Genomic DNA, 16,113 nt, shown 5'->3' on the forward strand with positions numbered 1-16,113 from the left:
ACGATGTCTGGCTTCAAAAAGGCGTTCTTGCTGGGACTGCTGGCTTTGAGCAATTCAGTCCTGGGCCACTCTCATCATCATGACGATACCGATGAGATTGTGCCAGAGGACAAGAGGGAGGAGCTTTTGAAGAAATGGGAGCAAGAGGTTAGTCTTCTTATCAAACTAGTCTCTCTATTCTGCAACCTTTTTAGAACAATCATGTTGATATCTATGACTCCTAGTGGGGGTTTTCTGGTATCTCGACCTTTGCCCATATGAAAGCTGTCAAATGTCTGCTTGAGCCGGATGAGCAGTATGATATTGCCATTATTGGGGCGCCTTTTGATACCGCTGTGAGCTACAGGCCTGGTACGTAGATGCCTGCCCTACTCATGCTATCTTGCACCTGCTAATACTAATATAGGAGCTCGCTTCGGCCCTCGCGCCATCCGCGCTGCCAGCGGGCGCCAACTCCCGGGGACAAGCTACAATGCCCGCGCAGCCATCAACCCGTACTTATCATGGGCCACGCTCCGCGACTGCGGCGACATCCCCATCACTCCATTCGACAATGCACTAGCGGAGCGACAAATGTACGAGGCATTCCTCGAACTCGGCACGCGGCGGGCAAAGACATCCGCAGCATCCAAGTTCGGCAGCAAGGGCATATCAGCGGGGAAACCCAAGCTGGTCACTCTGGGCGGAGACCACAGCGTTGCTCTCCCGGCACTTCGTGCCCTCTACCAGATCTATCAGAAGCCCATCACAGTCCTGCACTTCGACGCCCATCTCGACACCTGGAACCCTGTACGCTACGCCTCGTACTGGCTCTCCGAGCAATCGCGTTTCAATCACGGCAGTTTCTTCCACATCGCCAGCACCGAGGGTCTCATTTCCAACACCACCTCGGCGCATGCGGGCATCCGGACGCGGTTGACGGGTGTTGATGATGGAGATTACACGAACCCGGGGCCGGAGCAAGGATTCATGCGGATCCACGCAGACGACATCGACGACATCGGACCCGCCGGTGTCGTAGAATCGATTATTAACCGTATCGGACTCGATCCAGAGCAGCCAGTGTACTTATCCGTCGACATCGACGTTCTCGACCCCGGCACCGCACCAGGCACCGGCACGCCGGAGCCAGGTGGATGGACGACGCGCGAAATGATCCGGATTCTGCGTGGGATCGAGAAATTGAATTTGGTAGGCGCGGATATCGTCGAGGTTAGTCCTAGTTACGACAATGTCGGAGAGACGACAGCGCTCGCCGCCGCGCAAGTCGCGTTTGAGATTATCACGAGCATGGTGAAGAGCGGTGCGGCGGCGGAGCTTGGTGGCTGGTATGGGAAGAAGGATGGGGAGGCTTTCAAGGCGGCGAGCGGTAAGGATGAACTGTAGGCTGGGTTATAGCGAGTTAAGTGTTGGATTAGATGATAAGGGGTGGGTTGGATTGCATATAGTTGACGAATTTCTTCAAATGACATGATTTGACATGACTGATGAGATGATGATCACCCTCAACATAACGAAGTGTAGCATCGATTGATGGCATGACAGGTGAGTGGAAAAGTGAATAGGAAAAAAAAAGAAAGAGAGTTCAAAAAATCCTCTTTATTCAATTCAAGCTGGTCTTATCTACTAGTATTTTCAAGAAGCTGTGTGGTTTCATTCCAGTTCGGAGACAGAAGGACAACAGGGACAAAGACGAAATACCGGGGGAAAGAGCCTTCTTTATCTCGAGCTTGCATGCCATTTACAGCTGATTTGCCGGCATTGTATTGGATACCATATCGCCGTGAGGAGTTTATGACAGGGATCAGGCAAAAGCATATGCTATGAGCAGTTGTTTACTCGGTAGAAGAAATACAACACATGAGAAATGTAAGATTTCGCATGTGCTGGTCAGGAAATGAGGACAATGTTCACAACCGGCTAGAAAAAAAAGAGGTAGGGACGCCTTGCACTAGAAAGGAAAAAAAAAAAAAACGCCGAAGGAAAAAATGAAAAGACAACCCGATGAGTGGCTAGGGGATCGTGGAAGTTTGTGGGACGAAAGAAGTGATGTGGAAGATATCGGCGGGATTGAGAAAGGGGAATGCCAGTCAAGACGGATATGAAACATGGAAACTAATGAATTTCTTCATAAAAAATCGGGTCGTTTCGAAAGTCGGGGAAGGGCAGTGAAAGAAAGAATGGCAGCCTAGGCAGTGCATTCTTAGTCGAAGCAAGCTTGCATTGACAACCACAGGGGTTGGGGTAGGTTGCCATGTAGAGGTGAAATAGATCGAGAAAACACGAGTTGCACTTGAAGATATTTTCATTTCTCACCATATCTAACGTAGCAAAGACACATCTCAGCAAAGAATTAACGTAGCGACGTTGCGTATCAGACTGACCGGATAGTTGAACTCGTAGCTGTATTTCACTTTTTACAGAAGAACACACTTGGGCCTCTTCTTGGGGGCAGGCTCTAGGGCGGCGACGATGGCCTAATCCGAGTTAATCAAAACCCTGAACTTTAGATAAGGGGAGAGTTTTATTAGAGCGTACCTCATCGAAAACATCCTTGAGCTTGTACTGCGTCAAAGCAGAGCATTCGACATATTTGACTGCGCCCAACTCCTTTGCCATGCGATCGCCATCCTCCTTGCGAACGGGTTGCATCTTTTGCTTAGACAGTTTCTCCCGGACGGCGGGGTCATCACGAAGATCCGTCTGAGTACCGACGATGAGGCATGGGACGCCAGGGCAGTGGTGGTGGACTTCAGGGAACCACTTTTCCCGTACGTTTTCAAACGAAGCAGGTGATGTCACGGAAAAGCAAACCAAGAAAACATCGGTCTGGGGGTATGAAAGAGGACGCAAGCGGTCGTAATCTTCCTGTCCAGCGGTATCAAAAAGGCCTAAAGTGTAGGGCTCGTCGCCAATCCTGATTCACATCAGATGATTAGCATGTGTGTGAATAAGCTTAATGTTGACGACTGATCGCATCCAATAATAAGTAGTCGCTAGTTATTCACTCACATCACAGTCACAGCATAGTTGTCAAAAACAGTAGGCACGTATTCTGAGGGGAATTTATTTGTCGTGTAGGAGATCAATAGACATGTCTTTCCGACTGCACCATCACCAACAACAACACATCTATAAATGCCAGCAGCGTCAGTTTTGGATTGAATTACGAATTTCAATTCGTGCAAGGCTAATCCTTGCCATGGGGCAGTGCTGAAGCAGGTCGCAGGGAGTGAGGGGTAGATACGCACTTGATAGTAGCGACAACCATTGTGTCCCGGCTTTCCCTCTCGAAGCGAGTGCTAGGATGGACGTGGATGGAGAAAAACTACACTCGGTGGAATGCAAGGCTAGACGATCTAATTCACGAGTGAAGCGGCGGAATTGCGAGCAGTGACAGTCTCTAAAGCGATTCGGGTTGTTGGCGACGAGTCAGATAGGGGAGGTGTGACTGATACAACAGCGGTTTTGTGGGGTTGGCGGCAGACAGGAAGAAGAGAAGCGCACGAGAGCCTCTTTGCCTCGGGCTGGAGCAGGCTGCCTGCTGGAGCGTGGAGGCGAGGAGATGAGCGGAGGAGGGGGATAAACCGGATCAGAGTATGGACAGGCTGGTCGACAAAATTGGTGTTGATTGATGATGGATAAGAAAGCTGCAGGTAAGACGTCGGCAGCTGCAAGAAGGGGTAAAGTCAGTATGAGCCTAAGGCACCTGCGCGGTTAGCTTATCTGAGCGTCCTTAGTATTATTACATCGCGTCTCATCTTCCACATTTGTGGGATAATGATATTGTCATTGTTTTTTCTTCTGTCTTTCTTTTTTCTTTTCTGCGCAGATCATTGCGGGCTATTTGGAAGGGAAAAAAGAAAAGTTAGAGATGAATTAGACATACTGTGATGCAGATAAGAACCAGTTCAGGCTGAATCGGGCCTATCTAGGAGATGATAAGCAGAAGCCCTGACAATCCTCTACTCTGCCTGCTATTAATGAGAAAGCTGATGACAACCACGAGCAGGCTGGTCGCGTCGTGAGATGTCGTGAGTGCTGATAATAATAGTTAAGATTTGGTGGTATGAGAGAGTGAGTGGGTGGGCTAGAGTGATGGCGAAGGGTCTGGCCTGGTCATGTTCGCATCTGGCATACCATACAATACAGAACTCGTAATTTATGTCTCAGCCCATTGGTAGACCAGCCCAGGGAAAGAATAAATTACGGTATGGTGACAACTAGTACGGCCAAAGGAGGCAGAATGAATTACAGGTCCAGAGCGGATCAAGTGGGGGTCGAGACAGTTCTCATCTTTTCACAGAAAGTAATCAGAAGCTATACGGTTTATGTTCAGTATTTCATTTGTATAATTGTTAATATCATACTCATATTTCCAAAATGACTGTAACATAGTCTAAGTATGAGAAAATATGCAGCCTAGTGAACATACTCAAAGAACAAAACCCCATTACTCACCAAATAGGGAGATAAAAGAAAGCAACACCCTTCATATCAATAAATAATGATAAACATCCAATATCACAGTCAGCACGTGTAACAAAGCCATGTGGTGTCATTCTTCCATCCTTTCTTTTCTCCTGCCTCTCCTTTCCCTTTCCCTTTTCGACAAGGATTGATTTGTCAGAAAGACTCTAATACTTCACTAGGCTCCTCGAGCTAGCAGACAAACAGGTCGAGTATTATTATTTGTTAGTTAGTTGTCAGTACCAGCAACCGTTTCAAATGTCCAAACACGACTATAAAAACTCATATTCATTCCATACTTATAATAATAACAATAGCAATAACAACAACAATAATAAGCCTGCCAGTCAAAACACCCTATATTTATATCACACAAGGGAATAAGAGGCGGACGGGGCCTCCCTCCCGTGCAGGACATCAGACGGCCCGCTCCTGTCTAGACTAATCAGACTAAGTCGGCCAAGTGTCAATAGTGAACAAGACTAGGATTTTTCAAAAATTCATTTAGCAAGAAGAAGAAAAATGTACCAATAGCACAGACCGCCTTTTAGAACATGTCATATTCGCATATTATTATTTCATACCAGGAGCGATGGTATCATCGGTATTCTTTTGAATGTTTTCTATTCTAGCAGTATAAAGTTTCTTCACACCGATTGATGATCGCCTCGTGCCTCGGCCAGCTGACGCTACCATACATATGCTGTGTCTGCTGCGCTGCCGTGTGCCGTCAAATGTGACAATGTGACAGCCGGACTCGAGAAATTGCGATTGGGTTGCTGCTGGTCCAAATAATGGTCTCCCCTATCGGCCGTGCGGGCGCTGTTTCAGCACAATCTCGAATCCACCACTGTCCAACGTATGACTCCGTTCTATGGTACTCGCGAGTCAGAGTATAGCCATTCCGTTTTGGGTAGTTAGATACTAGCTTGGCGACCAGACTGATAATCAACAACCAAAAAAGTGTTGAGTTGGCTTTGTATTTGGTATCTCGTGGTTGTAACTAGCTCTACGTTTACACTCAGAATAAAAGAAATCTAAGCCGAAATGCAATTGTTTGACCCTATCTACCGTCCGTCGGATCGCCAGTGTAATGCAAGATGCAGTCGTCACGTCGTAATCATAGTAGCCCTAAAATCTATCTATACGCGGCTAGAAATAGTATCATGTAAAATAATTTTACAGCACATCATTCAGTGTGATCTGAAGATTGCCGTGCTGGTGGTGTGTCTTCGTGGTGTGCGGAAGATCGTCGCTTTTTTGGCACTCCCTTCCACTCTTGTTAGCATCAGTCAGATCGAGCACCTCGTCTCTTTACCTGGTCGAGCCTGTAGTTTCTCATCGCCAAACTCAACGGGATGATAGGCAATGATACTAGAATCGCGAGCCACAGAAGATTGTTCATCGTCTCCTGATAAGCTTGGTTGATGGCAAGTCGTGTCGGCGAGCCCATGGGATACGATCGAGCTTTGGTCAATTTGCCAAAGATTTCCGCCGCGTCGCCCTGGCTCTCCGGTGGCAAGTACTCCGCTAACTTCTGTGGTATCTTTCTCGTCCAAACAGCTCCTGAAATAGCCGCCCCAACTGCACCACCCATTTCGAGAGCAGTAAGAAACATTGCGGTTGCACCAGCTACCTCTTGGTGGTCAGCCGATGCTTGCACGCCAAGCTGTACTGGAACATTTATCAAGCCTCCTCCAAAACCGACCAAAATCTGTGTCCCCAAAATCTTAACCGCCGAGCTACCCTCTTGACGGTAGAGCAACATCGCAAGTAAACCGGATATGTAGATAACGCCGCCAATGACAACAAAAATCCTATAACGACGCGTATACTTAATGAGGAGAGAGGCACCAAAAGCAGCAATGGTTGAGGTAAAGGCAAATGTCTGTGTAACGCGGCCAGCAGCAGCGACTTCGTAATCTTGAACAACTAGCAAGTAAGAATACAAGTACGGTTGAACTGAAAAGTAAAAGGCCACTGTCTATAATTAGCCATTGAATAAAAGAAAAGATAGAAAGCCTACTGAAATAAAAGAAAGCCAGCGCACAGCCGGCCAATGCAGTCCTTTCAGTAAGAAGATGCAGCGAAAGCAGAGGCTTAGGAGCGAACCGTTTTGAAGACTCCCAGGCGGGAAAGGCAATGAGGCAAAGACTTCCAATAACCATCATAACCACAATCCCGTCATTCTGCCAGCCGTTCGGTGAATTGGCGGCTAGGGTAAGCGGAATCAACAGGAGTGACAAAGCTGCGGAGAGAAGAATCAACCCGAACACGTCCAATTCATGCCAAGTGGAAATCAAGACATCGACGAGCTTGCGATGCTTGCGAGTCCTTGGTTTTATCAGTCGCAGTCTTTTCGCTTTGCGTTGATGGAATAGCAACGACAGCGCCAAGGGAAGAAAAGCAGCTGGAAGAAGAATCGCCCACATCCCGTAACCCCATCGCCACGAAGTTCGCTGGAGAATGGCACTGGCAATTATCGGCCCGATCCAGACGGTCACTAGGAAAGGCAGCGCCGGTAGAATAGAAAACAGGGCCCGATTCATGAGGTCACTGCTATCTGCGATGAAAACTTGCTGGAGAATCTGAAGTCCGGTGGATCCGGCAGAATAGAAGATCTGGGCGGACGCATAGGTCTGGACATTGTTGGAAGCCGCCATCTGAATGTACCCAAGCACATATACCGTTATACTGATACAGAATGCTTCGAAGCGGCCGAAGACATTGGCCACTTTGGCCATGGGAGGTTTGATCACGGCTGGTACCAGTCAGCAAATCAGCCCAATGGCCTAGCGTCAGTGTATCTTACCATTAACTACATTCTGCACCACCAAAACTGTCGATATCAAAGAATGCTTGCTGAACGAACTCGTCGCATAGACGGCCAGTGAGGATATGGTCTGGCCTTCAAGAGAAGTACAAAAGGCCATGAGAAAGATCCTGCAGAGATTACGTCAGTACCATTCATCAACATTCAAGCTCTCGTGTTCTGCACGCACCCTATGTATGCAATGGCCAAGGACCGAACTGTCCAGGTAAGGTTAATGGCCTCAATCATGCGAACTCCATCTTGGAGCTCGGTTTCGGAAGCGGCCTCTTCGGTGATGGCATCACCGTCATCCGGTTCGTAGACCGATTGAGGTAGAAGCAAGCGGTCATTTTCTCGATCCCCCATCTGATGGGCAATATTTACCGTCCCATACGATTTGCTGCTTGTCGTTGGGTCCAGCAGTGTCATACCGGCCACCACAGAGCAATCTTAGCGAAGCAGCGGGGTAGTCAAGTCTCAATTCGTGCATCGAAGGTCGGTCGAAAAGAGTCCATATATATGGGGGAGTCGGCTGTGCGTGATCGAAGGAAAATATGTTACTGCCGGCAGGCTAGGCATGGGTTTTATAAGGTCGACATCGACAGTGCCTGAGGGCGGGATTTTGGACAAGTCAGAGGTGAGACGACACCGGATGGCGGATAACGCGCTGCAGATAGCCTGCAGGCTGCAGGCAGCTAAACGAACAAGTCGTGCTAGCACGGAAGCGAGGCGATCACTGGTCAGTCTCACCGATGAGTGCCTGGGCTGGCAGCGAATAGGCGACTCGTAGACAGACGAAGCGATGCGGCTAGGAGATGACGCTTTCTCAGCCTTCCTTTGGTCTTGGCTTATCCGATCAGATAAGATTGGGCGGCGGGACTGATGGAGGTGTCGTACAACGGGACTCGAGCACGGCTGAGTCCAAATGACCTATTATGCGCCGTCGATAAAGATCTGACAGCAACAAGAAGAGGAGGACCTGCAGCCACAGCACAGAAATGATGCCTGAGTTGTCTGGAGAGCGTCACAGCAGGCAAGAGGGAGAGGACCGGGAGCGGTCACTCTTGCCTTTGCCTGGCAGAGAGTCATCTTATTGGCTAGTTTCTCTGGATGGGACCCACAAAGAGCGGTGGAACTTGATGCCAGAACAGGTTAGAGCATTGCCAGGTCACCTGCCCGCCTCGTGACCCGGCATCACCCTATTCCGACAAGGGCATAGCAATAATGTTTTATACGGATAGCTACTAGAGATATCTCGTTTCTTTCTCCTACAGTACGTGGTGAGATCATGAGTTGCATGATTCTGCTTCTGCAGACTCACAGATGCCTCAGTCTGCTCACTGCCTTGAGTCATCAAGTGATATAAAATTGCGCTTACTCCTTAACCCTTGTCATGTTAAACATAACACAGCTACACTATACACGTCCAATCACTCCGCATCCACCACCAGGTGACAAAAGTCAACTGCCAGCCGGCCGCCGTCTGCAGGTGACGACGGCCTGGCTGCGAAAGTGCCGATCCAGCAGTGCGCGCTGTCCGCCTGCTCGAACGCCCACGTGACCTCTCTCAGCGGAACCCTTTGGACGCCCTCGATCCAGTACACCCACAGCGAACCGTCCTCCTCCCTGACCATCTCGATTGTCGCCGTACTGCCTCCCGATGGAATCGAGACAAGACTCCAGTCCGACCACCGGTCCTTCGCGACCACACTGAGTCGCGCCTTGCCTTGGACATACTCGATGCCCGCCTTGATCCACTTCCTCTCGCCGTCCGTCTGATGAATCACCAAGATCAATCCGCCTTGGTCATAGAGCGTCTCCCATGCCGCCATGACTGACACGCGCGCCCGCTTGAATGCTCGCAGGGGCATGGATCTATATAAAATCGGTGCGTTGAAGCTGCGTGTGGACGGCGGTTTCTCCCAGACATCGGTCGACGGGTCAGCTTTGATAGTGAAGCTCACGGCAAGCTCGATCTCGCCCGGCACGGACTGCGAGGAATTGGCAAATGTAAACGGGGACATTGTATTCTGATAGATATACTCGGATTCAACAGTAATATTCAGTAGATATCTTCAAATGCTGTCTCTCTGTCTGCGTCTATTCAATGGGTCTATTTGGTAGGTTGGTAGGAGTAGATAGGTGGTGCAAGCAAACATTATCCTCTCTATTAATTAATTGAGAGTCAGTTCTCTATCCAGCGTCATCGGTACATAGCCGATGGCGCCGCTCATGCAATGCAAAGAGAACAACCGGAACCTTGTATCCATCACTTCCTACTACACCCGATACCTCACATGCATGCTTGCCCTTTGGGGAGTCTTTCACATTCTTCCACCAGTGAATGCGGGGTAATATCCTGGGGAGCCGAACAACATGTGGGTAACAGGACTGACGTTTATCGGCTGTTGACTGTTGGATTACTGTAGAAGAGCGAGATATGAGATATATTCTACCTTATGTGCCGTCGCGACGATGTACATGGGTATTTGGGACAGATATCTCGCGCGGATACCGTCATTTGCAGTCTGTCCTGCATCTTGGCAGCGGATACATGAATTTGTCCGTGTTTGCAATACATACATTGATGTAGTTTGTAGGTATCAATCAGAATAAGGCATTAAAAGCACGCCGTATCCTGTTTGGTATATTCTATTACAATATTAATAGATCTATCCAAACCTCCAATACGATAAAACCTGCGCATCTAAAAGTCATAAGCTCGTAATGGGTATCAATGTAGGAAGCTTATCAACTAAAAGGAGCGTAGATGCGCGTAGAGAAACGCTTTGTAAGCTTGGTGCATTGTCTTGTAGCTTATATAAAGGATGCCTGACGTACGCCTAAGAACCCGGTCACGTGAATTAGGAATCGTATGTCATACACCATATATGACATGTGAACTGTTCTATTTTTCCTGTCAACCGCTGAGCTCGGTTAGTCATCCAGAGCCACCGAGCTGTTCACGCACTATCAGGACTTGTAATCAATTGAGGTACGTATATCCCTGTGGCCAGTTGACAGATGCCACATCTCTCGGCCCGTTACGAACCCTGGTATTCCAGCGACATTCCAACGCGTGTTCTTTTTCGCTATGAGCGGATCAAACGCGAACTTGTGAAGTACACACGTTTATGACATGCCGGAAATCGGCCCCGACATTCCGGTGTCCATTTTGATGAGTACGAATAGCTTTCCAGATTCTCCAGGCACGCGGTTTCAGGAAAGGCACTAAACAGTAGTCGTTGGTAGGCGCGAATGAATGTGGATCTGGGGCCGGCTGAGGAGGCTCAGACGGGGAGGATGTTGGGTTAGCAGAACGACGCAGCAGTTTCTAATAATACGATTTACCTGTGCTTGCGCTGGCAGCCAAGCCTGAAGCAGCCAGTAGCAAATTGCAATTCAAGGCTCGACTAGCCGGTAGTTGGCAGTAGCAGCATAGTCACCGAGAATCTCATCCCCGTGGCCCCTAAGCCGCTGCATGATAGGCCCCTGTGGGAGACGATCGCCGGGGTTATTTGGGCGCAGCTAGAGGCCGTTCGCGGGTCGGCTGTCGATTTACTCGGTGTGGGCTGACATACACTAACTAAGTTAGTTAATGCAGTATATGCTAACTAATACCCACTCCTCAGGAGAACAGTCCGAAGAAGCAGCCAAGCACGTTTGCACAAGAAATAACAATATTAGGGAGTTGATACGTGCACCCCGATTTTTCCTGCGTACACCCGAGCTAATTGTTTTTGAGTAAGGCGTGTAATCAGTCTTTCTAATAAATTACTAGTAGTATTGATCGGTTCTTCAAAGAGTGAACATTTTCGAGCCCTCGGTTTTGAAGCGATTTTTGACCAGTTAAACCGATTTGAGGTATACGTAGTAAACTTACAGAAGATTAAATTCACCGCCAAATTAATATAATAAACTAGATTGGGTATACATATCAATTCTTAATTTAAAGTCGTATTTGCCTAATAAAATATAATAAAATTCACTTTTATGGTGTTCTAGATAACCGGCTAAACCTCGTCCTCAGTCTTACTTCTATATCAAAGTATATCTAGGGGTTCCAAAGCCTCTATCTATATTGATACCTTCCTGAGATTGAGTATGTCAGGACCCTAATATTGCAACTAGCTGCCAGGGTAGGCTATTAATAACATTATAGAATATATTTCTTAGCGCGGTGGAAGCCTGGTCAAAGTAGGACCTTATTAATTCGAATTCGCCTGGTATTTTTCTAGTATTGAGCGATTCTGAAATCGTTGGTATTGTATGCTTTCTATCTAACGCCAAATTTACCTCTATATCAATATTTGGGGGTGAAAGGGGCGATTTGTTTGTATTGGCAAGGAACGGTGAAAGGGTCGAAAATTTTCACTATTTGAAGAAACGATCAATACTACTAGTATATTATTAGAAAGGTTGATTACACGCTTTACTTAAAAACATTAGCTCGGGTGTACGCAGTAATGTTGGGTGTACGTATGAACTCCTTAATATTAATAGCAGGACAAAACGCTGTTGCCTGAGTCCTGATAGGCGCGTTCGCCACAGGATGGAGCACAATTACGCAAGGCTGATGCTGATCGCTGGAATGGGGTCCCCAGCCTCTTATCCCAATATGATTTATTATGTGTTATTTAAATAATTTTTTAAATAGCTCGGCACTGCTCCTGCTCGCCCACCTAGACATACAACTTCCCACGAATACCAAGTAGTAAGTACATGTGTTCGCAGTCTCGTTCTACTGTGGCTGTCCTGCGACAGACTGGGACATGGTATATATGCATCATCTAGCACCTGTACGCAATGTCGAACCTATTGCTTCCTCCCGACGAGTTCTACGATAGCAGCAGCAGCGTGCGCTCATCGTACGAGTTTCGCGAGAGCTTCGACATCGACGATGCCGACTACGCTGCGGAATCAGAGCTCCTAGGCTACGGCAATAAGCCCTATTTCCTGCTGTACCGCGAACGTGACCCTCTCGTCTCGCGCTTCATATCGTCCGTACCCCTACGACTACGTTATCTGTCGCTGCGCCGTGTAGGATATTACCTGCACGTGCTATTAGGGTTTGTGGCCGCTTTGATCGTCTTCACCTTCCTCTTCCGCCCTTCCTACTCGCGACCTCCGCCGCATTACAGAACCTTACAGCACGCAATCCAGCAGTCGCAGGCGCCTGGGCGAGGGAATCCGCACAATGAAAAGGTGTTCATCGCCATCAATCTCTACGACAAGGGCGGCTCCTTGGCTCGCGGGAAATGGGGGCAGGCGGTGCTAGAGCTGATTGACCTGCTGGGCGAGGACAACACGTATCTGAGCATCTACGAAAACGATAGCGGCTACGAGGCCGAGCATGCGCTGTGGGAGTTTGACAAGCAGGTCAAATGCAACAGTTCGGTGGTGTTTGAACGCCACTATGACTTCACCGACACCCCGGAGGTGACGCTCGGCGACGGCTCGGTGCGAAAGAGGCGCATTCCATATCTGGCCGAGCTGCGGAACAAAGTCCTGCAGCCGCTAGACGGCGAGCTGGATATGAAATTCGACCGGGTACTATATCTGAATGATGTTTATTTCAACCCGATAGACGCCGTGCAGCTGCTGTTCTCGACGAACACAGGTCTGGATGGCCGGCCTCACTACCGCGCCGCATGCGCGGTGGATTTTGGCAATTTGCTGAAATTCTACGACTCCTTTGCCGTGCGAGACTCCCACGGATACCCAATTGGAGTGCCTTTCTTCCCATGGTTTACTTCAGCTGGCCACGCAACCAGTCGCCGGGATGTGCTAGACGAAAAGGACGCCGTACGCGTCCGCAGCTGCTGGGGCGGCATCACTGCATTTGACGCGAAATACTTGCAGCAGCCCAAGAAAACAATCACCGAAGATGAAACCCGTCTTCCCTTCCTGCACAGCGGTCTCGCGGACCGCCGAATATATACATCGCCTGAATGGCGAAAGGCCAAAAATAATGGCAAGCCTTTGCGTTTCCGAGCAATCTCGGATATGTACTGGGAAGCATCCGAGAGCTGTCTGATCCACGCAGACATCCAAGAACCTTACTCCAATATAGACGACATCATAGATACAGGGGTGTATATGAACCCGTATATCCGAGTATCATACGATTACACTGCATTCACTTGGCTCGGCTTCGTACGGCGTTTTGAAAGGCTGTTCACGATACCGAACTGGATAGCTAACACAGTATCCGGCCATCCAGCGCACAACTCGCGTCGCACAGACATTGCCGGCAAGACAGTCGAGCAGCGAGTGTGGAAGGCTAATACCAGCCATACAGACGGGGGTTATTGGACTAGCCAGAAGCGTATCGCTCCTCCCGGCAGCTTCTGTGCCCGTCGAGACCTGTTTGTCCTGATCAGCGATCGCAAGGAGGGTGAAGATGGTTGGGAGCCTATCAATGTGCCGCGTGACCCTGATTCCAAGGACTGGATACAGCCCTGATCTGTAGATCGGTATATCTTTGGCTTTTTGTATAGCGTTTTAGCGACCTGCATAGATGGTGTATATGAACGACTAATGATAATAATTACTTCCTACCTTCCTCTTCGATTTAGTTGCCTCGGTTGTAATCTACGTGTGTAGAACCTACGTATTCGTGTACGATTTCTCTAGGTCTGTGTTCCTGCTGATGAGAGGACGTGGGTAACTATATGCATGGTATAATAACCGTGACAACGGGTCTACATCTTCCTACCTAGCTCTTATCACATAGGTTTCGAACGAAGAATTAGACTTTTGTCTTAAATATATAATGTATACAAGATCCTCAAAAAGAAACATTGAATCATTGCTATATAAAGATTGCCAATCTTCTTTACCTTTCATAGCCATACATATATGGTATACTCCTGAAGAATCCTATATAATCCCGTATTAAGGATCTTGGCCTGTTTAGCCAATGGGCTGTAAGCTCAACAGTAGTGCAATATCAGTTCAAGAGTGTACTCAGTTTTGGTATACTTCTATGACATTTTGGTTTAGAGTAGGCGTTTCACAATAGTAATATAGATATCAGGGCAAAAGTTACATATGACTAACACCTGTAAGTACATTTATATTTGATTTACTTGTCCTAAAGTATTTTAATTCCGCAAAGCATTGGGCACCGGTATTAGAAAGCGAGATATGATGCAGGTATACTTGTTTCGATTTTTATATTAGTTCTGAGACAAGGCTATGCAGTTATACATTTATATAAGGTCCTGCTGTTCTCAACACTCGGAAAGCATGCCAAAATACTTTCCTCCGAGTAAAGACGCATTCTCTCAAAATATGGTCACTGGAGCTGTTTCTATGTGTAGACTGTACCCCTTGAGTAAACGTGCTATATACTATCAGATGAATATTATGTGCATTTCTTGAGGCAAGGTATCTCTTGAAGCATTATATAAATTGGTAGAGTACTGCAAAATAATCTAGTTTGAACATTTGTAATACTCCACAATATCACAGCGTAACTGAGTATGTGTGTAAGATCATGTGAAAGAGGCGAATACATTGATATTCAATATTGTTATAGCCCATATTTTTTTATATTTTGAGGCATATATTCATGTAAACATGACTAAGATGACGGGCTGCTAATATTGAACTTTATTATTCTTATTTGGTGAGTTATAAATATGTAAATGAAACCCATTGGACGAGAAACATATGTATCCTAGAAATATGAAATGAGTAATAAACTAATAATAAACTGTAAAAGATCTCATGGATACAAAATTATAGATTTGCAACCCATTGTACTTGTAACGGTTGATTCTTACTTTTACATGTATGTGTTAACTTCTCGTGTAGAGTTTTGTAGGTGATTATTGACTACACACATGCGATTTAGAACCACATGTTCCGTATTTTCTAACTCCACGCTCAAGGTAAGCAGGAAAAATTTGGTAACTAGCGAATAATTTGCTTCATGGCATAATGAGGTGTAAGTTGTTAAGAACCATATACAAATTGAATAGCGTAGTCTACCACAAGATCACCACGTCCAAGAAATAAACATTGCAGAATTCAAAGCTAATTTATGTCTACCTCGACTGGGGATGGGTGAAATACATAAAACCAGGTCTTTACAAGTCTATGTACATATGATATCTGGAAATATCTTCAATGTTGGTAGAGGAATATCATATATATGATATTGAAATGACCACTTCTGCTAGCATCCATGAACAAACTACGCAATTTGTTTGTGAAACAACTCTAAATTAACTTAAATAGCTGTTTTGAAAAGGGAGGTAAAATAATAATCAATGTTGAAGTTAACTAGGAGATTTAATGTTGAGATAGCATTAGATCATTTGTATAAAATATCAATTGATGCTGAAAATAAACTATATATAAGTCAAATGCAACAACCAAATGCAGAACTGATGGAGCCAGGAACGCATTTGAGGGTAAATCTTCTCAATGATTGCTCATATTCTCTATTCGATATTTTGTAATCCATATCAATTGATATTATCAACTTAGAGTATTAATTGGTGCGAGTGGAATCTCACAGATACAAGACATCGAATTCGATATACTTGTTAGCATTAGATATTTGTGGAATCTAAATGAAGCCTCCAATCTTCTGAGCCAAGAATATCATTCAATGCAAGGCTTAATAATTGCACATACTATCTCAACTAGTAGACCTAACACAGCAAATTCTACACCTTCAACCCCAACACCAGTCCCCAGCCATGTACGAATCCTTTTGTTAGACCTATGAAGAACGAAAGAGCACCAAATATTAACAATATTAACTATTAACAGTTACCAGCACCTGACTAATAAGTGACTGCTGAAGAACAACTCGC

General features: G+C 46.7%; 5 protein-coding genes across 5 annotated transcripts; 2 read left to right on the forward strand and 3 right to left on the reverse strand.

Moving 5' to 3' along the window:
• Positions 1–3: 3 nt before the first annotated feature.
• Positions 4–1,386, forward strand: BGW36DRAFT_359937 (putative agmatinase; the record flags this gene model as incomplete). Its single annotated transcript, XM_046214126.1, has 3 exons — positions 4–147; positions 225–351; positions 407–1,386. 3 exons carry the CDS (start codon positions 4–6, stop codon positions 1,384–1,386), a joined length of 1,251 nt encoding a protein of 416 aa, XP_046071017.1.
• A 1,031-nt stretch (positions 1,387–2,417) lies between these two features.
• Positions 2,418–3,271, reverse strand: BGW36DRAFT_428104 (putative Rho GTPase ModA; the record flags this gene model as incomplete). Its single annotated transcript, XM_046220504.1, has 4 exons — positions 2,418–2,477; positions 2,539–2,917; positions 3,013–3,132; positions 3,252–3,271. The coding sequence occupies 4 exons, from the start codon at positions 3,269–3,271 to the stop codon at positions 2,418–2,420; spliced, it is 579 nt and encodes a 192-aa protein (XP_046071018.1).
• Positions 3,272–5,758: 2,487 nt separating this feature from the next.
• Positions 5,759–7,711, reverse strand: BGW36DRAFT_298372 (siderochrome-iron transporter MirC; the record flags this gene model as incomplete). The annotated part of the gene is made up of 4 exons (XM_046211426.1): positions 5,759–6,450; positions 6,497–7,231; positions 7,283–7,413; positions 7,473–7,711. The coding sequence occupies 4 exons, from the start codon at positions 7,709–7,711 to the stop codon at positions 5,759–5,761; spliced, it is 1,797 nt and encodes a 598-aa protein (XP_046071019.1).
• A 1,001-nt stretch (positions 7,712–8,712) lies between these two features.
• Positions 8,713–9,306, reverse strand: BGW36DRAFT_297085 (uncharacterized protein; the record flags this gene model as incomplete). The annotated part of the gene is made up of 1 exon (XM_046211326.1): positions 8,713–9,306. One exon carries the CDS (start codon positions 9,304–9,306, stop codon positions 8,713–8,715), a length of 594 nt encoding a protein of 197 aa, XP_046071020.1.
• Positions 9,307–11,803: 2,497 nt separating this feature from the next.
• BGW36DRAFT_380199 (cryptococcal mannosyltransferase 1-domain-containing protein) lies at positions 11,804–13,906 on the forward strand. The gene has a single exon (XM_046216301.1). The coding sequence runs from the start codon at positions 12,089–12,091 to the stop codon at positions 13,745–13,747; it is 1,659 nt and encodes a 552-aa protein (XP_046071021.1). The 5' UTR covers positions 11,804–12,088; the 3' UTR covers positions 13,748–13,906.
• Positions 13,907–16,113: the final 2,207 nt, after the last annotated feature.

The sequence above is a fragment of the Talaromyces proteolyticus genome, assembly GCF_021365285.1.
Source record: "Talaromyces proteolyticus strain PMI_201 chromosome Unknown BGW36scaffold_7, whole genome shotgun sequence".
Lineage (NCBI taxonomy): Eukaryota > Fungi > Ascomycota > Eurotiomycetes > Eurotiales > Trichocomaceae > Talaromyces > Talaromyces proteolyticus.

Coding starts and splice junctions, on each gene's coding strand:
- BGW36DRAFT_380199 (XM_046216301.1), top strand. CDS start 12,089: ATGTCGAACCTATTGCTTCCTCCCGACGAGTTCTACGATAGCAGCAGC.